Here is a 23,946-nt window from a genome sequence, read left to right on the forward strand (position 1 = left end):
AATTGGTGATGTGATGTGAATGCGCACAAAGCCTTAGCAGGACTTGCCAGGATCACCTCCTAGCTTGGGTTCCTGCCCTTGGCTCCACAAGTTTGGTTTCTTTGAAGTAGGTCCATCACTTCCGGTCCACTTACTTCCTTTAATTTTCTCTGGTGGTGAAATACTTCCTGTTCTTTCATGGGCCACCCCTCCATAAGAGGGCTGATGGGCAGCTCTCCCTGACTGTGCAACCCGAGCCCCGTGTGTGGCACTACGTGTGGGCATTTCCCTCCAAGTACTGTGAGCTTATCCTGCTTGGTCCCCCAGCTGACTTACAAGTTGTGTATTGTAGTGTGTGTCTCCCTCGGGAAGCCCTGTGAATTCTGAGGTCATATCCAGTTTATTGGTCATTGTCACAGAAGAGTCCCAGTTGAATGGCGACCTCCACACACATGAGCGCACACACGAGCAGGTATATACAGAGAGAGCGGCCAGGTCTGCCTATTGGTAAGTCACTAAGTGGGAATTTAAACATTTGCGATATTAACATTTAAATCAGACAAGGGTTTTTAAAAGAAAGACAAATGGACACTTTGCAAACAAAGGGAAATGTGTAGGCTCATTTTTCAGTGTCACTGATGCTATCTTTGTCTTTAACATCATTTTGAGGAAAGAGGTATTAGTCACTAGAATGTCTTTTGCTTGGAGCTTCTCTTTATTGTGATGATTTTGCTTTCAACTCTCATAGTCTGGGGACTCCTGGGGAGGTGGAAATAGGAGGATCTCTGGGGCTCACTGGTCAGTTGGTGTAGCAGCATATGTGAGTTCCAGCTTCAGAGAGAGAAAGAGAGAGGGGGAAGAAGGGAGGAAGGGAGGGAGGGAGGGAAGGGGAGAGAGAGAGAGAGAGAGAGAGAGAGAGAGAGAGAGAGAGAGAGAGAGAGAGAGAGAGGGAGGGAGAGGGAGAGCCTGTTTCAAAAACTAAGGTGGAGTAATCAAAGAGAACACTGCCTCCTCTTCCTAGAGGTCCTGAGTTCAATTCCCAGCAACCACGTGGTGGCTCACAACCATCTATACTGTGATCTGGTGCCCTCTTCTGGCCTGCAGGTGTACATACAGACAGGCAGAGCACTGTATACATAATAGTGAATAAATACATCTTTAAAAAAATAAAATAATAAAAAAAAGAAACAAACAAATACCACACATAGCATTTTTTATATGAAATCCTGAAAATGTACAGGAGACATCTGGTGACAGACTCCGCGGCTACTTTGGGCCCGGAATTCTTGAGGGAGCCCGTTAAGCACGTGCAGGCGTGTTCCATCTGCGCAGCTGTGCAAAGCACTCATTCCCGCCCTCCCTGCCTCCCCCGTCCATCAGGGCATTTCAGCAGAGATGGGAGCGTTTTCACCTAATTCGAAATAAATTTCTGGATTGTAGGTCCCCAGCTTGAAATGGATTTTCTTAATGAAGACTCAAACGTCTTGGTCTTCTCACTTCTTGTAGAAGTGTTCATGGCCTCCATCAGTTTAAAGCCATGCATCCTTGTGCTAGATGGGATTGAAGAGTTGATTGGCATCTATGGGATTTCAGGTCAGAAGGTAACATCTTTTTTTAAAATTTTATTTATTATGTATACAGTATGCATCCTATCACATTATAGATGGTTGGGAGCCACCATGTGGTGCTGGGAATCGAACTCAGGACCTCTGCAAGAGCAGTCAGTGCTCTTAACCACTGAGCCATCTCTCCAGCCCCCTGAAGGTAACATCTTTTAAACATTAACACTTTTATAAAAAACAAAAAAAGAAGAGCCCGTTATTATTATTATTATCTTATTGTTTTGGGTTTTTGAGACAGGGTTTCTCTGTGTAGCCTTGGCTGTCCTGGACTTGCTTTGTAGACCAGGCTGGCTTCGAACTCACATGGATCCACCTCCCTCTGCCTCCCAAGTGCTGGGATTAAGGAGTGTGCCACCACGCCCGCCTCCATTATTTAGGATGTATGTAATACATTTCTATTGTGTTGTATTTCTAGGTAGGTATACACACCATTGATTTTAATTACTGCTTTTTTTTTTATTAGACAAATGCTTACCTGACATTTACCATGGGTCGGGCACCATTTTAGGAGCTTAAATGTGTCAACATCATCTTTTTGTCTCAGAACTGAAGGTCTAGAGTGTATATAGTCTTCAGAAAGAGACTGCCCATAATACTTGGTTGGACAGAGGGCAAAGAGGTGTTGAGTATTGTCTAAGGTCCAAAGATAATTAAGTGGTGGGGTTAGAATTCAGACATAGGGGCCAGTGAGTTCAGTATCTGGGATCCACACAGTAGGAGAGATCTGATTCCCCAAAGTTATCCCATGTCATCTGCCTGCACACATACACACACATGCACGCACGCACGCACACACACACACACACACACACACACACACACACACACACACACACGAGATAAATAAATGGAATCAAGATTTTTAAAAGAATCAAGAAAAGGTCATACTAGAGTTTAACTCATGATACTTTTACTGCAAAAAGTAACAAATCTTTATTTTAAAGGATGTATTTATTTATTACATATATATTGTTTTGCCTGCACCTATACCCTCATGCCAGAAGAGGGCATCAGTTCACATTATAGATGGTTGTGAGCCACCATGTGGTTGCAGGGAATTGAACTCAGGACCTTTGGAAGAACAGGCAGTGCTCTTAACCTCCGAGACATCTCTCCAGCCCAGAAGTAACAATTCTTTACCAGGACACAAGGCCTTCTTCTTTTATTAAGTGATCCAATTTGCCTTTTATTAGATTTCCTCCCATTATCCCTGTAGGTTATTCAGAAGCTTGACATTTTATTAAATTGTTCCTAGGAGCCTGTTTTTTTTTTAACAGAGTCCAGATTTGTACATTAGATCCATCATAGATGAATCAGTCAAATGTGGCTCCATTCTACGTGAACTTGCATTTCTTACTACCAAATGGTGGCCTGTCCAAGTTACTCATGGTGGTCATAGCCCCAGCCGTCTCTTGTACTCACACCCCAAATTCCATGTACTCTAAGACCATCAGCAAAGTAATTTTAAGGTCTTTGAAGTTTTCAAATGTCTCCAATAGGCGAAAGATTTTTCCTGGCTGCCGCGCTCGCTCCCTCCTTGCTGTAAATTCATTCTGAGCACAGTCTCCTCCAGTCTGTCCTGCAAGTCGTTGTGCGCCCGCCCTGATGTGAGGACCGTGGAACTCTCCGCCATGGGGGATGAAGACATGAAGTTCAGCATCTTCAGACAGCACCTCTCCCCTACTGACCAAGAGCGCTTCGGGCAGAACAGGCCTATTTTGAGGAAGAAACCAAACCTGAACCCTCTGAAGCTGGCCATCATCGCCAGCGAGCTTCAGGAATGCCGGATCTACCGCAATGAGTTCCAGTGTCTGCGGGAGTACCTGGAGGTGGCCTCTGTGCAGGAGCTCTGGGAACTGATTCTCAAGCGCTGGGTTGAAGATTATGGCTGGAATCTGAAGCAGAAAGAGGCCAACTTAGACACTATCTCTCCAGGAAAAGGTGTGGGTAATGTTGACATCTTGGCGGGCGTCCACAGGGACGAAGGGTCTGTGGTGTACCCTCGCTCAGGAGACAGGTCTAGGGAGGGAATTGTCAGAGGAAACACAGGACCCCATGACATCTGAATTTCGGATCAACAACCAATAATGTTTTAGGGGAGGGATATAACAAGGAAAGGATACTGTTCTATGTGCTGGAGAGATGCCTCTGCGGTTCAGAGAGCCGACTGCTTTTGTAGAGGGCCTAGGTTTGGACCCTAGCATCCACTTCAGGGTGGCTTACAGTTACCTCAAACTCTGGCCCCTGGAGACCTGATGGCTTCTGGCCTCTGGAGGTACCTGCGTGCACGTGGAACACATAAACTCATGCAGGCACACAGACATAAAAAATAGTACTTTGATAGAAATGTATCTCAGATATTGCATGAGATGCCCTTAATCACTAGTTGGATTCTGGGAAACCGTCCCCAGAATAAATACATCCCAAATAGTGCGTGGGGCATATTCATGCTAAAAATTAGTTTATCAGGAACTCATATTTAACTGGGCATCTCATCTTTCCCCTCTGCCCCCCCCCAGACAGGGTCTCTCTATGTAGCTTTGGCTGTCCTGGACTCATTTTGTTGACCGGGCTGGCCTCGAACTCACAGTGATCCACCACACCTGGCTGCCCCTCATCTTCTTATAGCTAAATTTGGTGACTCCAGCTAGAGAGGTGATGGTGACTATAAAGAGTATGTATTAGGCACACATTTCAAAATCTTCAGGGCTCTGAATATTGTACCTTTATTATTCCTATAACTCAATATAAACGTCTCGATTCCACGGTGCTGCTTTTGGCACAAGCCCACTCACTGAATTCAGGCGTATTCTCATGTTTCCTGTCAGTGGGCCCTCTGAAGTCAGGCAAAGATTGTTTCTTTTGGACGGAACCTTGGTGCATGGGTGTCCTTAGTCATCGCCATCTGCCCCTGCATAGGCTTCTGCTGTGGTAGCTGATCCCAGATGGATTACAATCTTTAAAGTGTCCCTTTTGTGGCTTCAGTATGTGTCAGTTTCTCTGTTGGTCTGTCTCTGCTGCCCCCTGCTGGTACAGTCCTTCACCCTCTGGAAGGAGAACCTTATCTTCTGGCCTTTTCTGTTTGTTTAGTTGGTTTCTTTCTTTCTTTCTTTCTTTCTTTCTTTTTTTTTTAAGATTTATTTATTATTATGTATACAGTGTTCTGTCTGCATATACCCCTGCAGGCCAGAAGAGGGCATCAGATCTCATTATAGATGGTTGTGAGTCACCATGTGGTTGCTGGGAATTGAACTCAGGGCTTCTGAAAGAGCAGTCAGTGCTCTTAATCTCTGAGAGCCATCTCTCCAGCCCCTGCCCCCTCCCGCCCTGGTTTGGTTTTTTTTTTTTTTTTCAAGACAGGGTTTGTCTGTATGGTCCTGGCCATCCTGGAACTTGCTCTGTAGACCAGGCTGGACCTATACTCACAAAGTTCCAGCTGCTTTTGCCTCCCAAGTGCTGGGACTAAAAGCATGTGCTACCATACCTGGCTCCTCTGGCATTTAAAAAAAAATTATTTGTTTATTACATATACAGTGTTCTGCCTAAATATATGCCTGCATGACAGAAGAGGGCATTAGGTCACATTATAGATAGATGATTGTGAGCCACCATGTGGGTATTGGGAATTGAACTCAGGACCTCTGGAAGAGCAGTCAGTGCTCTTAACCTCTGAGCCATCTCTCCAGTTCTCCTCTGGCATTTTGAGTCCTTATTTCCTCTTCAGCTCTCTCCTAGACCTTTCTCAGTTCTCTAAGAGATCTTTTCTTCCTAGGTGGGGGTGGGGGTGGGGGTGGGGGGTGGGGTGGGGGTGGGGGTGGGGGTGGGGGTGGGGGTGGGAGCACACAACATTGCTAGCTCATCCTGTGAGTCTATTGTTTGTAATAAACAACTTATTCTTGAATTTGTTCATAACATTCCATAGCTGGGCTTCTGAAAAGTTTTTATTCTCTCCGGCACTGTGTTCAGAGGCTTTAGGCCTCTGAAGTCTCGTTGGAAGCATGCTTTCCTCATTTTGTTCCTGCGGCGTCAGTCTCCTCCTCAGGACATGGAACCTAGCCTGGAATGGCAGTGGAGACAGAGATGAGCACAAGGTGCCTGGAGTCCTGCTGTGCTACACTGTCCCGCCCGCCCAGTTCTCTCTGCTTTACAGTTTGCATTTCTATCAAGAAACTGGCTTTCAAGGTTGCTGTACCTTCCTCCACCGTTACCTCCACAGAGATGGGAGCCAGGGCCGCTAGGAGAGTTGCACAGGCCAGCTGACCCACTCTGTGCAACTACATCCCCAGGGTCGTGCAGTAAAGCCTGGGGCCTCCTTCCCCCAGTGACTGCTGCTTCCCCAGCACTGGCCAGCGATCCTCATGACCGACGGGTCAGAGGAACTCCAGAGCCGCAGGTCTAGGAAGAGCTTGGCTAAAGCTTGGCTGAGTTCAGTCACAGGCAGGGGAAGTTTCAGGTCTGCCTTTCCCTGGAGGCTATAGGGGATAATGGGGTCCCTTCATTGGACCATGATGCCTGGTTTCCCTGTGATCTGAAGGATCTCCATAAGTGGCAGATCATAAGGCCAACGGTAGGACCAAAGCTTAAGGGTCCCTTAAGTGGTGTCTGTGAATGTGACAATTCTGCAGGAGAAGCACCTATCCCAACAAACACTACAAGCATGCGTGATGACCAGGAAGCCTGGCCTTTTGAACCGGGTCTTAGTTGTGACACTGCCAATAGTGGGGGAACACCATGGGCTCTGAAGGTAGACTGGGTTCAGATCTCTCTTGGCAATTACTTCTGGGTGACTTTGGGTAAGTTATTCAGCCTGCCTGCACTCTCTCCTTTGTAAGCCCGGGGCCATTACGGCAAGGCACTCGCCTTGGTTGGAGGAGAGAGACTTCAGACCCCTGCTGACCATCTCTCTCGTTCCTGCCCTGCCGTCCTGCCCCACAGGGTTGAGTGGCTGGGTGGCCGATGTCCTGTGCTTGCTCTGCATCTCACACTGCGGGCTGTCTGAGGACGAGCTGCTGCAGCTTTTGGACATGCTGGGCTATAGGAACCACCAGCAAGTAACGGCAGTGCACTGGGCAGCCTTCCGCAATGCCACCAAACACTGGATCCTGGAGAAGCCCAGCGGCCTCCTCTACTTCGGGCACCAGTCCCTACGGAATGCCGTGGAGCACAAGCTGCTGGGTGAGGAGTAGGGTCTGTGGAAATGCTCTAGGGCTCAAGGGAGGAAGCGGAAGGGACAACGCGTGCGGGATCTCTCCAGTGGAAATGAGTAAACTGCAGGACAGCATTTGTTTCCATTAAAGGAGCTGTGACTTCAGTGGTTGAGCACTCCAGAGTTACTCCCTCAGGGAGTAGACAGGGCTGTTGCTTTCGATCCTTCCGAAAGATTACCATGCCCCGTCTCCAAGTCTTGGAACTCAGTCTGTAGACCAGGCTGAGCTTGAACTCAGAGATCCGCCTGCCTCTGCCTTCTGAGTGCTGGCATTAAAGACGTGCTTTTATATATATATAATTTTTTAATTACAAGCAATGACTTTGGAACCTTACAGACTTACAGAACTGGTAAGATCATATGCGAAGTGCTTACCTCTTTTAAAGTCCATTTCTCCTTTCACAATGAGGGTAAAACAATAATATCTTTACCCTTGAGAGTAATGGGAACTCACGTATACAGCCTCACACCCGTTACCCTGCTAATGTCCCGTGGCAGGCATTTGAATGACAGTTCTCTATTACCTTTGCTGCCCGGGACTATATGACTGAGTGGCTGTGCCACATTCAAGATGAGTCTCTTCTGGCATTTCCCCACCTGCACTAGAGTTTCAGGCCTCCTATCCGAAGACAGACATAATGAACCCTTGTTCTCTCAAGCCACTGAGATTTGCAGTTGTTAGTCTAGCATATTCTTTTTTTTTTTTTTTTTTTTTTTTTTTTTTGGTTTTTCGAGCCAGGGTCTCTTTGTAGCCTTGGCTGTTCTGGACTCACTTTGTAGACCAGGCTGGCCTCGAACTCACAGCGATCCGCCCAACTCTGCCTCCCGAGTGCTGGGATTAAAGGCGTGCGCCACCACGCCCGGCTCTTTTTTTTTTTTTTGAGACAGGGTTTCTCTGTGTAGACTCACTTTGTAGACCAGGCTGGTTTTGAACTCACAGTGATCCGCCTGGCTCTGCCTCCCGAGTGTTGGGATTAAAGGTGTGCGCCACCACGCTGGGATGTCAGTCTAGTATATTCTAACCTGCTGTGAGTCATTACAATGCACAAATGTTCGGGGCTAAGGCTGTTGATGAGAGCTGTGCCAAGGTGATGCTGGGGTCAGGCCTATATGTAGTTAGCGAGGAGCAGTTATCTGATCTCCTGGTCTTAAGAAGTTTCATTTGGGGCTGGAGAGATGGCTCAGAGGTTAAGAACACTGACTGCTCTTCCAAAGGTCCTGAGTTCAATTACCCCAGCAATCACATGGTGGCTCACAACCATCTATAATGAGAGATCTGGTGCCCTCTTCTGGCCTGCAGGTATACATGCAGGCAGAGCACTGCATACATAGTAGTAAAAAAAAATCTTTAAAAAGACATGCAGGAAGAGCACTATATAAATAAAAATAAGTAAACAAATAAAAGAAAAAGTCTTTAAGAAATTCATAGTCATGTCTTCCTAGTGAGACTATCTTGTAAAAGATAAAATGAAATGTGGTGTATCTACAACAGTCTGTAACCCTTCCTTTTTCACCTGTGCTGGGGACTGAATTTAGGGCTGTGTAAGCTAAGTACACACTCCACCAATGAGCTGCACCCCAGCCCAGGATGCTGGTAACTTTAGCCTTTGTGTTTTACACTTGCAAGTTTGGGACTTAGCATATTATTTGTCCTATTAATTTTTCTCTCTCATTTCCTACCTTACTCTCTCACCGTACTATCTACAAAAAATGCCTTCACCGTACTGTGAGGAAAGAGACTTTTCTTTTTTTTTCCATAGGTCTCATATGCATTGCATTTCCACCAAAGCAAATGTGTACACTATCTTTGACCAAATAGTACAAACTCTCTCCAGATGTGTGGAGCATTTGAGCGCAAATGCAGAAGGTTAAAGAGTGGGTTCTCCTCAGCTACAGTTTTCATGCTGACTTTGGCTTGGTGTGCCATCTAGTGTGTGTTCCGTTCATCTCACCAGAAAGAGTATCAAGGAAAAAAAATGTAAAATTACTCACAATATTTCAAATTTTGAGGATAGATACCACAGGGCCCTGGACTTTTGAGAGGTGGTTTCCGAGTAGTGTGGCCTGTCAGAGCCGAGTGCCTTTGGGGATGAACACACAATAGTTCCGGCTTTAGTATCACATTCCTGTTTGCTTGCTCAGAGACCACCAGGCCCTTAGGAGATCCAGGAAGAAGAATCAGGTCTCCCAAGTGCTCGCCTTCCCATGCTAGAGGGTGCTTGTTCAGACGGCGGCCATGGTGTGTACTCAAAACAGAAAAGCAGGCCTGGAGAGAGGCCTTGATGGGTAAGAGCTGTGGCTGTTCTTCCACAGGACCTGGGTCTGACTCCCAGCAGCCACGCAGAGTTAACAATTGTTATAACTCTGGTTTCGGGGGATCTGGTGCCTCTTTCTGACCTCTGTAGACACTGCAATATGTGGCATACAGACATATATAATGTCAAAACACCCATTCATGAAATAAATAAATAAAAATAAATAAATAATCTCTTTATAGTTCTAACTACCCTCTGTCCTTCTATACTGCCACTCTCCTTAAAAGAAACAAACAAGAAGAAAATGGGACAATAAGCCGGGTGTGGTGGCGCACGCCTTTAATCCCAGTACTCGGGAGGCAGAGGCAGGCGGATCGCTGTGAGTTCAAGACCAGCCTGGTCTATAAAGTGAGTCCAGGACGGCCAAGGCTACACAGAAAAACCCTCTCTCAAAAAATGGGGGGGAAAAAAAGGAAGAAAGAAAGAAAGAAAGAAAGAAAGAAAGAAAGAAAAAGAAAATAGAAAAGTATTTGAAAGTGCTTCTTTGTGGGAGTCGGGGGTGGGGTAGGGAATACTCAGCATGGAAAGTGCACACATTTACCCTATCCATAACTGAAAATACTTTCTGGAGAAAGTCAGAACACTTTTTTTGTCATGTATATGTGCATTTTTGGCCACCTGTCTGCACGCATGTGTGCATGCATTTGTATGTGTATACATGTGTAGAGACCAGAGGTTGATATCAGATGTCGTCGTCTTCTTCTTCTTCTTCTTCTTCTTCTTCTTCTTCTTCTCCTCCTCCTCCTCCTCCTCCTCCTTCTTCTTCTTCTTTCGAGACAGGGTCTCTCTGTGTAGCCTTGGCTGTCCTGGACTCACTTTGTAGACCAGGCTGGCCTCGAACTCACAGCCATCCGCCTGCTTCTGCCTCCCGGGTGCTGGGATTAAAGGCGTGCGCCACCGCGCCCGGCTCAGATGTCTTCTTTAACTGCTTTCCACGTTAGGTATTGAGGCAGGGTCTCTCACTTCAACCCAGAGCTCATGGATCTGGCTAGCCTAGCCAGCTGGCCAGTTAGCCTGCTCTGGAGATAGGATTTCTCGGCCTCCCAAGTGCTGTGATTACAGGTGAGCCACCACACCTGCCTGGTGTTTATATGGGTGCTGGGGATCCAAACTCCAGGCGTCATGTTTGTTCAGGAAGAACTTTCCTACCGGGCCTTCCCTAATGATAGCAACAGAGCTGCCATATTTCTGTGGTAATATTGTTGCACACCCAACAAGTCAGCGCTGTGAGGCTGCAGTTTGTTTTGAAACAGGCGTAATCACTCCGGTCAGAGAGTGCAGCCCAAGCGTGGCCCAGAACACCATCAACCACAAGAAGGCACACTTCCACCAGGTCCTGGTGAGGTACTTCCAGCGGCAGACCGTTTTCTGGAGAGTGTACGAGGAGCTGCCGTGGCACATGAAGATGAGCGGGTGTTGGGAAGGCCTATGCAGCTTTATCACCAGCCCGGGGTAAGTCCAGCTAGCTTTACCTGGAGGCTTGAGGTCACATTAGCAACATGGTTTCCCTGAGCAGCAAAACCCCCTTCATTCACGTATGGGACCTTTGTGTGGAACCCACTTTCATGGTGGGTGGATCCCCCAGCAGGCCTGTTTTTTGTTTTTGTTTGTTTTGTTTTGTTTTTCGAGACAGGGTTTCTCTGTGTAGCCTTGGCTGTCCTGCACTCACTTTGAAGACCAGGCTGGCCTCGAACTCACAGCCATCCGCCTGCTTCTGCCTCCCGAGTGCAGCAGGTTCTGTTTGATCTGTCTGGCACTGCAGAAGTCTCCCCTCTCATTTCATATGCAAGAGCTGAAAAAGCATCAAAGATCGGCTGTGCTGGGGGGAGGGGCAGACTCTTCTCTCCTTGCTTTTCTTGGTTCTCCCTTCTCTCCTCTGCTCCCGTCCTTTGCCCTCACGCACCAACTAAGCAAGTTTATTGGGGTCTCACCCTGCCTCTGGCCCTGGCATAGCCCTTCGCCAAGACACAGCCCTAAGCTCTTCTGCACGTTCCATATGTTGGGGGCGGGGGTGTGGGGGGATGTGGAACTAGACAGTTACTGTAGTTGAGGGAGCATGCTTCATGCGAAACTGCAAGCACGAGAGTGGGAGGCAGAGCCAAGGAGCCTGCCCAGAGGAGGGGGGGGGGGGATTCTGAATAGATGGGGGAGACCAGGCTCTGACTGTGGAACAGGGAAAGGCTCGTGTTTATCTGGTGATAACCGAAGCTTTAAGGAATTTGTGGGACTGGCTCTCTTACAAGGCTCTGAGAATATTATCAAAGAGAGGGCAGGGGAAAAAAAAAATGTAAAAGCCAAGAGTGGGGACAGGGGCCGGCAGAACACATCCTTGGGCAGGCTGCAGCCACTGTACTTAGACTCTCAGTGCACCTGTGGTTATCTATCCGCACAGGCTCCGGAATCTATGAGATCCTGCTGTGGGGTGGGGGGGTGGGGCTGGGGGAGGTTACGGCTGGGCTAGTGAAATGTGCGAAGTAGAACACGCGAGCTCCCTTCGAGACATGAGTACTAACTAGATTGTGTTTGTCCCAAGTATCACAGATTTCATTTCGAAAATCCAAAACCCAAGCTTGTGGACCAGGCTGCATCTCATCCACTACTGGGCTGTGCTGCTGGAGGCCGGCAATGACGTAGCTGAGGCTTTTCTGCTCTCCATTGCCAAGATGGAAACGGAACATTACCAGAAAATAAAGAGGCGACCCATGCTCTCAGGTACGTCAGCAACAGTGCTTCCGGCCCCATGCTCTCATCTCAAAAGGAGTAAGAGATAGTTTATTCTGGAGCTTTGAGTGACCGTGGCACAGGGAACACAGATTTAGGTTACCCCTAATTTCATGTTTCAATGTGGAAGCATCCCATAAATAGGCCCTTTATAAAGTTTTTTTTTTATAGTTTCACAGAACAAAGAACGTCATAAATCAAAGCAAGTTTAAAATACCTCAGAGATGCAGGCACAGTGAGACGCGGGGAGCTTTTCTATGAGCCTAAGATGCTATCTCACGATATCCTTAGCTCTAGGATTGGTGGAAGCTAGCGGTCTTCCGAAAGATCTTAATCTATCACTCATAAGATGTCAGTTCAGACACAGAGGTGGGCAAGGAACGCATGTCCTGGAGGGCTAGAGCTAGCCCAAGATCAGACTGTGGGCCGCGGCCATCCAGCCTCTCTACAGGGCTCTACAGGAGCCAGCCGGTCCGGGCAGACACGGACCCCTCCAGGAGCTTTCCTTCACAGCCACAGGGAAGGTTTGTTCGCCTCAGGTTAAGTATGTGAAACCCAACTGCTGGTGGCTGTTTCCTCCTTCCCTGAGCCAGCCCCACTGCTGTTGAAGGTGGTCTCAGGCCAAGCAGAATGCTGCCCTTGATGATCTGCGTCATTCTTGGGTTTTCACCCCTGCACCCCATAAGTAGGCCCTTTGCCTGCTCCCCTCCCCATCCTGTGTTTCCTGCTTATTAAACAGAGTGATAATATTCTTCATTCTTTTTTTTCTTTCTTTCTTTCTTTTTTTTTTTTTTTTTATTGAGACAGGGTTTTCTGTGTAGCCTTGGCTGTCCTGGACAAGTGCTGGGATCAAAGGTGTGTGCCAGCACCTGGCAATATTCGTCCTTCTTAAAATAGGTTAACCAGGCACCTTTCCTGGCCGTGGACTCACTAAAACAGCAATGGAAAAGGCAAATGGAGTCCCTGCCTTCTCAGCTGACAGTCTGAAAACCCGAGAAACAGACTCTGATCCCTTCTTTTCTTCTTCTTCTTCCTCTTCATCTTCTTTTTCTCCTCCTCCTCCTCCTCCTTCTTCTTTGGTGAGACAGGCTAAGCATGAACTTGCTGTGCAGTCAGGTGGATGTCACTCAAATTCTTGCAGATTCCCATTGCTGAGGTCGCACTACATGCCAGCCAGCCAGGGACTTTATATCTGCACCATCTTGGAACCTGTGATGTAGTGCTCATGTGTTGCTTGACGTGAAGGGAACTGAGCTCAGGTGGGGCAGGATCCTCAAGGTCTGTCTCCCAGATAGTGAGCAATGGACATGGACTTTGCCATCCCTGCATCCCTCTTGGACCACCTAGCCTTTGCCTTTGTACTATTACGCAGATATTCGTGTAATCTTGAAATTCATCTGCAACCTCCCTAGGAATCACCCTGGGGATACTTCTCTTGTTTTTAGAGAAAGAAAATGTGTAGCCTTTTGAGAATGATTCCAATTCAAAATTTAAAGGTATGTGTGTGTATGTGTGTGTGTTTATGTGTGTGTGTGTGTGTGTGTGTGTGAAGATAGGTATGGTTTAGTACAGAGTGAAGTTGAGCACTCATAGGATGAGAGAAGAGAAGGACAGAGAGTATTAGTTTTATAATGTGAAAAACTATTTTCTCGTTGGTTGGGGGCGGGGTTGGGGGAAAGGTGGTGCCTGCCTTTAATCCCAGCACTTGGGAGGCAGAGGCACGCAGATCTCTGTGAGTTTGAGGATAGCCTGGTCTACAAAGGAGTCCAGGCTACACACAGAGAAACTCTGTCTTGAAAAACCAACCAACCAACCAACCAACCAGAGCTATTTTCTCATCTTTTCTCTGTGTATGAACAGGAAGATGTGGTCAGTGAGAGGCAGGGTTCCCAATGGTTGGTCTGTCTTTCTTTCTTTCTTTCTTTCTTTCTTTCTTTCTTTCTTGTTTTTCAAGACAGGGTCTCCCTGTGTTAGCCTTGGATGTCCTGGAGTCACTTTGTAGACCAGGTTGGCCTCGAACTCACAGTGATCCACCTGCCTCTGCCTCCCGAATGCTGGGATTGAAGGTGTGTGCCACCACGCTTAGCTTTGTGATGGTTTCTTAAAGTACTTTCAGTGGGTGAAGTGATTGGTAGAAGCAGGGTGGACAAGGCACCGTAAAACCACAGCTCTCATCATAAAGGAAATTAAAAAAGTTGATTTTAGAGCCATTTTGAGTGACCGTGACCTGGAGACACAGATTTGGGTTACCCCAAAATTCCTGTAATGTGAAAGCAGTTTTATGAAGTTTTTATAGTTTTACAGAACATAGAAAGTCATAAATCAAGACAAGTACAGTGGTGGGCACATCAGAGAAGCAGGCACAAAGAGACAGGGTGAGCTGTTCTATAGGCCCAGGATTCCCTCTGATGACATTCTTAGCTCTTGGATTGGTAGAAGCTAGTGTTCTGCTAAGGTAATAGCTTCTAAGGGGTTCTTAATTATCATCACGAGGTGTTAGTTCAGGCATTGACTGTTCCAGAGGCTAAAACTAACCCAAGCTAAAGTAGCTAGCCATGAACCTGCGAAATTCTAGTCTCTCCACTGCACTGAAATTCCAATTGGGCCATCAGTCTGAGGGGACACAGACTCCTTCCAGGAGTTTTTCATTCACAGCCAGACACAGCCTCTTTTTAGGAATTTTCATTCATAATATTAATCCATTCAAGCCCAAACCCTTAACAGGCATCCGGACCTTCAAATCTCCTTGGAATGCAAAATCCCCACATCTTTTTTTTTTCTTTCAGGTTTTTCTAGATAAGGTTTCTCTGTGTAGCCCTGGCTGTCCTGGACTCGTTGTGTAGACCAGGCTGGTCTCGAACTCACAGTGATCCGCCTGCCTCTGCCTCCCAAGTGCTGGGATTAAAGGCGTGCGCCACCACATCTGGCAAAACCCCCACATCTTTCCAGCTGTTCTTTCTCACCTGTTGCCTCTTCTGAGTAGCTGTTGTGGTTCTGAGGTTTCTCCGTTTCCTGTTTCTACTCTCAGGTTCTTATTCTAAGCTCAGTCCCTTTGTTTTTCTGATTACTTTGGACAAACATCTTTGACTTTATCCCCCCACAATGCTCTCCTCTGGCTGTTTGTGCTTCTGCTCTCAGACCTGAAGCACGTTAGCTCACAGCTACTCTATATTCCTTAGGGATGCAGTCTATCTGTTTTCTCAGGCCCTAGAATGCTGCTTGACACACAGTAGGTACACACTGCATGCTGGCTCTGTGTATGACTGTGAAAGCAAGAAGGATACAGGTCACGGTGGCCCCCCAAAACAACCCATGAGGATAAACAATCACTTACGACAAATGCATTAGACCCACCCAGTAATTTGAAACAAACAAAACCTGTAGAAATTTAAGTCCTGTGGATCCTGACCCCTTTGGGGTCCCATATCAGATATCTTGCATATTAGATTCATAACAGTAGCAAAATTATACTTATGAAGAAGCAACAAAATGGTTTTATGAATGGGGGGTCACCACAATTTGAGGAACTGTATTAAAGGGTTGCAGGACCAGGAAGGCTGAAAACCACTGCTCTAGAACACATGAAGAGAGAAGTTAGGACAGTGCCAAGGCTGTCGGTTGTCACATCGTGCACTGAACTAGATCTTTGAGCCGAAGGTTTCATATGTTTTTATTTGTATATAACTACAGACAAATACAAGTGTACATCCTTTATTTTGTTTCTTTTTATTGCTTTGCCTTTTTGTACCACTTGCATGAGCTAGGCAAGTGCTCTATCACTGTGCTTTTAGACTTTCGACAAGGCCTCATGAAGTTGCCCAAGTTGTCCTTGAATTCCCAAAGTGGCCCCTGCTGACCTGGAGCTTGTGGTCTTCCCTGCTCAGCCTTCTGAGTGTGTGTGGGGGTTACAGAGCTGTCTGTGTTAGAACTGTGTTCCCCGAGTTCTAACATTTTCTTTTTGTTTAACTTAGCAATTTGAGATAGTTGTAACACGGGGCAGAGTTGTGTAAGAAATACAAACTTTTTTTTTCCTTAAAAAAAAAAAATCATTCCAAACCACAAATTATAAGAATACATGGGTTGAGCTATATAATTGTTTAGCTCTTTAGCGTCTAACATTTATGTAACTAGGTTGTATGATACTATTATAGATTTTGATGGCATCATTTAAAGTATTTGCCAATATTTGTTAAAAAAAAATGTGCTGGTATCTTTAACAAGAAATTGAAAGCTGGGCATGGTGGTGCTTGCCTTTAATCCCAGCACTCGGGAGGCAGAGGCAGGTGGGTTGCTGTGAGTTCGAGGCCAGCCTGCTCTACAAAGTGAGCAGGATATGCAAGGCTACAGAGAGAAACCCTGTGTCAAAAAACCAACAAAACAAAACAAAACCCCCAAATAAATAAATAAATAAATAAATTCAAGCCTGGTATGAAGGCATGTATCTATAATCCCAGCACTTGCAGACAAAGGTAGGGGATAATGGGGTCAAGGTTAACTTGGGCTACAAAGTGAGATGTTACTTCCAAAAAACCTCAAAGAAGTTGTCACAAAGAAAACAAGCAACCACCCCCCCACCCCACCCCCGACAACAGGAATGAGAAATGCAGCTGTGGCATCCTGCGGCAAGAGTAAGCCCAGGTGGCCTGCTCCTTCCCAGCATGCTTCAGGCCTGTCTCCTTTTCTTTCTGTTCCAGTGCTGGAGTGCAGCCTCTCCCAGATTAATGCTGCTGATAAATGCAGGATGATACTCTTTGTTGGAAGTTTCCTGAAGCTCATGGGCAAGATCAGTGAAGCCGAGAGTCTGTTCCTGAGTGTGGAGGACATGTTACTGAAGGTAAAGTGAGAAAAAGAATTGAGTCCTCCACGCTTGCTCCTCCTTTTGTTCTCTCGGATGCATTGACCTTTGCTCCTTTATAACTTACTATACAAGTAGGGAAGAGCTAGTCGATTTGCTCATCAGAGAGGAGGCGGCAATTCTAGCCCACACATCACTTGTACATCAGTAACACCGAGCTCCAAATAGACAGGAGTCATCAGAGAATGACACCGGCAGAACTGTTTGGCTTTGCTGAGTAAACTTTTCATTGCGTTCAGTAAAGCTAAAAGTTCATGGTTTGAGCTCAGCACTTAGGAGGCAGAGGCAGACAGATCTTTGTGAGTTCTAGGCCAGCCTGGTCTACAGAACAAGTTCTAGGGCCATCTCTGTGAGTGCCAGGCCAGGCTGGTCTACAAAGGCCAGGAGAGCCAAGGCCACAGATGTGCTCATGTGCACACACACACGCACACAGATAGATAGAGAGAGAGAGTTGGGCACATCTTCCCCTGTCAGATCTTCTCTGATTCATTACTTTGTCTGCCACTTAGACATTACTCTTAAACATGGGTGCTTCTTTTTATAAACTAATTTTACCTTCATTGTTTGGGATTAAAGGCACATCTGTATTCCAACCAGAGGGGTTAAAGGTGTGTGACACATCTGCCTTCCAGCCGATCACTTAGACCTAGACAATCCCTTGCCACAGCAGGGGATTAAAGGCCATGCCCAGTCCATGATAAGAATTTTTCTTTTAGAGATTTAGTTATTTATAACTTATACAGCATTCAGCCTGCATGTGAACCAGCAGATCAGAAGAGGATACCAGATCTCATTATAGATGGTTGTGAGCCACCACCATGTGGGAACTGAACTCAGGACCTTTAGAAGAACAGCCAGTGCTCTTAACCTCTGAGCCATCTCTCCAGCCCCCATGATAAAAAAAAAAAAAAAGATTTACTTATTTATGTATATGGGTGTTTTGTCTGCATGTACATTTGCACACCTAAGAAGGCACTGGATCCCATGGGGCCACAGTTATAGACAGTAGGGAGCTGCCATGTGGGTACTGGGAATTGAACTCAGGACCTCTCTGGATGAACAGCCAGTGTTCTTAACCACCGATCCAGCTGCCATGATGGAAATTTAGAGATTGTTTTTCTACTCTCTGGTACCTACAGAAAATGCCCTTCTGGGTCCAATTAAGCTTTTGACTCAAGGCTTCTGGGCAGGTGTCTTAGCACTCAGGTCAGGTCTATTGTGAGATCCTGACTTGTCAGCCTTGGAAACAGCACCGCAAGGTGTGGAATCTCATTCTTTTCCACCTCCTGTAGGCATGTATTTAAAAGTGCCTCACTCTTGAGCTGGAGAGATGGCTCAGAGGTTAAGAGCACTGACTGCTCTTCCAGAGGTCCTGAGTTCAATTCCCAGCAACCACATGGTGGCTCACAACCATCTATAATGTGATCTGATGCCTTCTTCTGGCCTGCAAGTGTACATGCAGGCAGAGTACTGTACACATAATAATAAAAATAAATAAATCTAAAAAAAAAAAAGTGCCTCACTCCCCAAGTTTCCTAGCAGAGGCAGGCAGATTTCTGTGAACTTGAGGTCATCCTTGTCTGCACAGTGGGTTCCAGAACAGCCAGGGATAAGAGGGTGGGGAGTGGTGGGGAAGTGGGGGGCTTGTCTCATAAATTAAAAAAGAAAAAGAACAAATAAGCAAGCAAACAAACAAACAAAAAAACCAAACAAAATTTCACGTCAGGGGTCTGACAACCATTTTTTAGGCTAACATTGTGATAGAACATAACATATGAGCCAGTGACACGGATCATCTTGTGAGCTGTTCATCAGTTACTAGACACATGAATACGTATTCGAATTAGGTTTTCCGAAATGAGATGCTACAGTAAGATAACTCACTGTTAATTCTCATTGCTTGGGCCTGGACGTTTAGAAGACTTAACTAGCCAGGGTGTCCTAATTTTTTTCTTATTACATGTATGTATGTAACACACCACTAGGGGGCAGTGTTCTCCTTCTGCCATATGGGCCACAGTGATTGAACTCAAGGCACATGAGTTTACCCACAGAGTCATCTCCTTGCCAGTGCTTGGGATTGAACCTGAGACCTCATGAATGCTAGTGCTCTACCACCGCATCCAGCATCTGTCTATCCAGTGTCTTATGTGCATGGATAGTGTAACGGGCCCTCAGACCTTAGCACAGCTGACGCCATGACGGGAGTACTATTTATGCCCGGGAACCCTGAAGGTAGGCAGAAATACCTGCCAAAACCAGACCAAAAGGCCCAAACCCTCAAAGCCCACGCACGGTTCTAGGAAAGCCCCTCAATGTACTAACTCTGCCTTTTGGCTTCTGGAGCTCTGCTTCTGGCTAACGGCTCTCTCTTGCTAACTGAGGCGTGTCAGCCCAGGATGTGGTTTTTGTATTCACCCTGAGAAGGGCCCAGATCTACACTGGGGTAACAAACACCTGCTGTAGTGGCCAGCCAGCTACTGAAGACTTTCTGTTGCCCTAAACCCATGTCCAAGTAGCTCCCCTTGGTGATGCCTCACAACAATAAATGGGTTAAGTTTATGAAGTGTCAGTTAATAAAATAAATATGCTAGACCTATTGGAAATAAGAGAACAAGTCCAGGTGACTAGTGAAAACAAGGCAATTTTTTTTGTTTTGTTATTTGAGACAGGGTTTCTCTGTGTAGCCTTGGCTGTCCTGGACTCACTGTGTAGACCAGGCTGCCCTCGAACTCACAGTGATCAATCGGCCTCTGCCTCCCAAGTGCTAGGACTAAAGGTGTGTGTCACCATGCCCAGCCTGAAAACAAGGCAATTTTTAAAATTTATTTTTATTTTAGGAACATTGGTGTTTTGTCTGCATGTATGTCTGAGTGAGGGTGTCATGTCATGAACTGGAGTTACAGAAACTTTTGAGCTGCCATGTGGGTGCTGAGACTTGAACCCAGGTCCTCTGGAAGAGCAGTCTGTGCTCTTAACCTCTGAGTCATCTCTCTAGCCCCAGACAAAGCAATTTAAAATATACAATTCAACAGAAAGGGACACAGCATAGAAAAGTGGCAAAAATGGCTAGAGACATTTGGGACATGACAACTTTTTTAAAAATTACTTAATTTAATTTAATTTTTAAAAATGTATACAGTGTTTTGCCTGAATATACAACTGCACTCCAGAAGAGGGCACCAGATCTTATTGTAGATGGTTGTGAGCCACCACGTGGTTGCTGGGAATTGAACTCAGGACCTTTGGAAGAGCAGTCAGTGCTCTTAACCTCTGAGCCATCCCTCCAGCCCTTATGTGCATTAGTGTGAGGATATCAGATCTGTTGAGCTGGAGTTGCAGACAGTTGTGAGCTGCCATGTGGGTGCTGGGAATTGAACCCGGGTCCTTTGGAAGTGCAGACAGTATTCTTAGCTATTGAGCCATCTCTCCAGTCTCCCCACCCCCACCCCCCATGACAACCATTTTTAAAGTCTTCCAATCCTGAGAAATTCCTGTCCTCCAGACTTGTTCCCTTCCCAAATTCCCCATCTCACTGGTTTAAGACACACAGCATGGGGGTCCGGAGAGATGACTCAGAGGTTAAGAGCACTGACTGCTTTTCCAGAGGTCCTGAGTTCAATTCCCGGCAACCATATGGTGGCTCACGACCATCTATAATGAGATCTGATGCCCTCTACTGGCTTGCCACTGTACATGCAGACAGAGCACTGTATAATAAACAAATAAATAAATAAATAAATAAACAAATCTTAAAAAAAAAAAAAGACACACAGCCTTATCTAATGAATCATTTGGGGCTTGCCTCCTTTTCTGATCATGGGCTCAGTCACACAGTTGGACACCTGTAACTTTCCAACCTCTCCAGTTCCAAGACAGGCCGGGCCCTGCTGCCAGTGAGGGGAGGGGCCTAACCAAGCCTCCTGCTTGTCTGTGACTGAGGAATTCTAAGCACTTCTCATACCTAAAATAGGCCATAACAACTTCTTCCTTTACAGGCACTGAGGAGACTTTACATTGCAAACGTGTCACACATGAAGACTTGTTACCACTAACTAGTAACCTGTGAAAATATTCTCCAAAATGCATTCTTAGTTTGACATATCTCCTTATAAAGATTTCATTATAGCCATTTATCTAATAAATATTTAAATTCCCCTGAGAAGCGATGTAGGGGGTGCTGGTAGCTGTCACTGCCAGCAGTCTGTTTTCAGGAGTGGCTCCCTTTGTCATTTTGTACAGAACCCATCCATGACAGAAATGCTCCTGAAAGCTCAGAATGTCATCGGAGAATTATATCTTGAAGTCGGGATGACTCAGAAAGGACTCATATACTTTCAGAAAGCTTGGTCAAATCTGCTGCAGTTCACACTCAGTGACCTAAAAATCAGCTCGGAGCTGATGAAGCAGAAAGGTAGGCAGATACCTGCAATTCAGAGAGCCACCCTAGAGTCTTTCACCTCCTGGGGATGGGCGAGAGAGACTTAAAGAAGACTATTCATAGCTGGGCGGTGGTAGCGCATGCCTTTGATCCCAGCACTCGGGAGGTAGAGGCAGGGGGATCACTGTGAGTTCAAGGCCATCCTGGTCTACAAAGCGAGTCCAGGACAGCCAAGGCTACACAGAGAAACCCTGTCTCGAAAAAACAAAACAAAACAACAACAACAACAAAGAAGACTATTCACATCCAAGTGTGGTGGTGGATATTGTTAATGCCAGCACTTAGGAGGCAGAGGTAGAACCCATGTTAAGAAGGTGAGTGAACACATTAAGCCAGGCGTGGTAGTCCAAGCCTATAATCCCAGCACTCGGGAGGCAGAGGCAGGCGGATCTCTGTGAGTTCGAGGCCAGCCTGGTCTACAAAGTGTAGCCAAGGCTACACAGAGAAACCTTGTTTTGAAACAACAACAACAAAAACAAAAAAAGATGAACATGGTAGCATATGCTTGTGATGCTGAAGAAGCAGGACAGGGCTGCCGGAGGCCCTCTGGCCAGCCAGCTTAGCTTGCTAGAAAATTCTAGGCCACTGAGAGGCCCTGCCACAAGAAACAAAGAAACAAAAAAGGTGGGTGGTACCTGTGAAATAACTTAAAGGTATCCCCTGCTCTGCCTTTGCCTCTGCCTCCCCCCTCCCGCCCCCCTCCCCTGTCTTGTACCTACACGCTCGTGTGCACCTATGGCATCCTCCCTCCAACAGAGCCAGTCTTCAGGTTCAAACCATTGTCTTAGTCTGTTGGCCCTGTGACTGCCACGCGTGCACACAGGTGCTTTCTATGGGAACGAACCCTGTTCAGTATAGGGCAGTGACGACTTGTCCAGAAAAACCCGGGCTCTTGGCATGATGGAGAAATGATATTCAGGCCGGGTGTGGCACGCCTTTAATCCCAGCACTTGGGAGGCAGAAGCAGGCAGATGGCTGTGAGTTCGAGGCCAGCCTGGTCTACAAAGAGAGTCCAGGGCTGTTACACAGAGAAACCCTGTCTCAAACCCCCCGACCCCCTCAAAAAGAATGACAGTAAGTGCTAGGCCTGCTGATGTTTCGATAAACAGAACCTTAAGCATCATATTCTTTGCCAACATTTATTCTCTGTAGTCAAAGTGATGAATAACCTGGCAAAATCGGCGCCAGAGGAATTCTTAAGAGAAAACCACATTTTGGACTATGCCATCGAAGTCTCCAAGTTCATGACTGATAATACCCGTGATCAAGCTACCATGAAATATACTGAAGGTGTTCTTGTGTAAGCATGATTTTCTTTCTTAATCTTTCTTGCTTTCTGTATTAGCTTCTATTCTTTTTATTAATGCGCTTAGGGGCTGGTGTTGTAGTTCAGTTGGTAGTTTGCCTTGCATGTATGAGGTCCTGGGTTCCATTCCCAGGTGAGCCTAAACTGGGCACAATGATGCATGCCTGCAGTCCCTGCACTCGGGAGGATGAGGGATTCGAGGCCAGCCTCAGCCTCACAGAAAACGTAAAGTCAGTCTGGGCATAGTGCAGCTCAGCCACGGATGGTCTGGGACTTCCTCAAGGCACTGCTGGCAATATCTGGTCACGGTTCTGGTTAACGTGTCTGGCAGGAGGGTTTTTATTGGCATCTAGAGGTGGAGGCCAGGGATGCTACCTACAGTGTGAAGGGAGGTCAGACCACAACAAAGAGTTATCCTGCCCAAATGTCTATCATGCTGAGAAGTACGGTAGTTTCTTCCTTCTTTCCTTCCTCTTCTTCTCCTCCTCCTCCTTCTTCTTCCTCCTTTTCTTCTTCTTCTTCCTCCTCCTCCTCCTTCTCTTTCTTCCTTTGAGTCAAGATCTTGCCAGGTAGCCCAGGCTGCCCTGAAATTCACTATGTAACCTAAGCTGACCTTGAGCCCATGGTTCTCCTGCCTCGGCCTCCCAAATGCTAGGATAATAGGCATGTTGCACCAGGCCTGGCTACTCTGGTTTCTTTATAAAGATATTTCTGGGGACAGGTGGATGTCGCTCAGTGCTAGAACATGTGCTAGCATGTATGTACAAGGCTTCGGGTTAAATTGCTAGCACTGCCCCATCCTGAAGACACAGGTCACACATGCTCATGTATACACATGCACACACACACACACACATACACACACACATACACACACACACACATAGACACAGACACACATAGACAGACATACATAGACATGGACACATACAGACATACACAACACACACAACACACACACACACACACACACACACACACACACACACACACACACACACTTCTGAGTGCTTTTGAGGTTCCTGATTCCCCCCACGGTTACAGACTTTTCTTACAGGATCTGATGAGAGCCACTGCTAGCCCGGGGAATCTGGACCGTGGGCTGTAAGCGTTCTCCATGCCTGCTAGACCACAGGCCTGTGTTTCATTCTCAGGTTGGCTGCTGGAAATGTAGCCCTTGCAAAAGTGAAGTTTCAAGAGTGTTTGAACATCAGAAGACGTCTGTTTGGCAATAGAAACATACTGGTTGGAGAAGTTATGGAATTTTTAGCAGATTTGCTATTTTTTTTACTAGGAGATAATGAAAGGTAAGTTTTTCTTTATGGACAGTTTCAAGGACTGTGCCCCTCTCCCAGTTCTCCGATGTCTGGCCTGTGAAGGCCATCTTGCTCCTGTGTCTCTGGGCCTTTCCATAAACTGAGTGAGGATGTGCCCTTCCTGAGGGTTCTGCCCTGTTGTGTTTCTTAGGGCGTCTCTGTAAGACATTCTGAAAGCGCCGGGC

General features: G+C 46.6%; 1 protein-coding gene across 7 annotated transcripts in view; it reads left to right on the forward strand.

The window, feature by feature from the left end:
- LOC311604335 (tetratricopeptide repeat protein 41-like) overlaps nucleotides 1-23,946 on the forward strand; it is a 59,246-nt gene that overhangs the window by 21,539 nt on the left and 13,761 nt on the right. For 6 of the 7 annotated variants that reach the window (XM_084794095.1, XM_084794099.1, XM_084794096.1 and 3 more), the window contains exons 5-13: nucleotides 1,420-1,580; nucleotides 3,101-3,542; nucleotides 6,537-6,776; nucleotides 10,376-10,574; nucleotides 11,656-11,834; nucleotides 16,538-16,677; nucleotides 20,941-21,112; nucleotides 22,292-22,439; nucleotides 23,600-23,752. In XM_084794095.1, coding sequence (XP_084650221.1) covers nucleotides 1,420-1,580; nucleotides 3,101-3,542; nucleotides 6,537-6,776; nucleotides 10,376-10,574; nucleotides 11,656-11,834; nucleotides 16,538-16,677; nucleotides 20,941-21,112; nucleotides 22,292-22,439; nucleotides 23,600-23,752 — 1,834 coding nt within the window. The remainder of the gene's footprint in view (nucleotides 1-1,419; nucleotides 1,581-3,100; nucleotides 3,543-6,536; nucleotides 6,777-10,375; nucleotides 10,575-11,655; nucleotides 11,835-16,537; nucleotides 16,678-20,940; nucleotides 21,113-22,291; nucleotides 22,440-23,599; nucleotides 23,753-23,946) is intronic. The other variant, XM_084794100.1, reaches the window with a different exon arrangement.

The sequence above is a fragment of the Acomys minous genome (genome assembly GCF_964271855.1).
Source record: "Acomys minous genome assembly, chromosome: 9".
NCBI lineage: Eukaryota > Metazoa > Chordata > Mammalia > Rodentia > Muridae > Acomys > Acomys minous.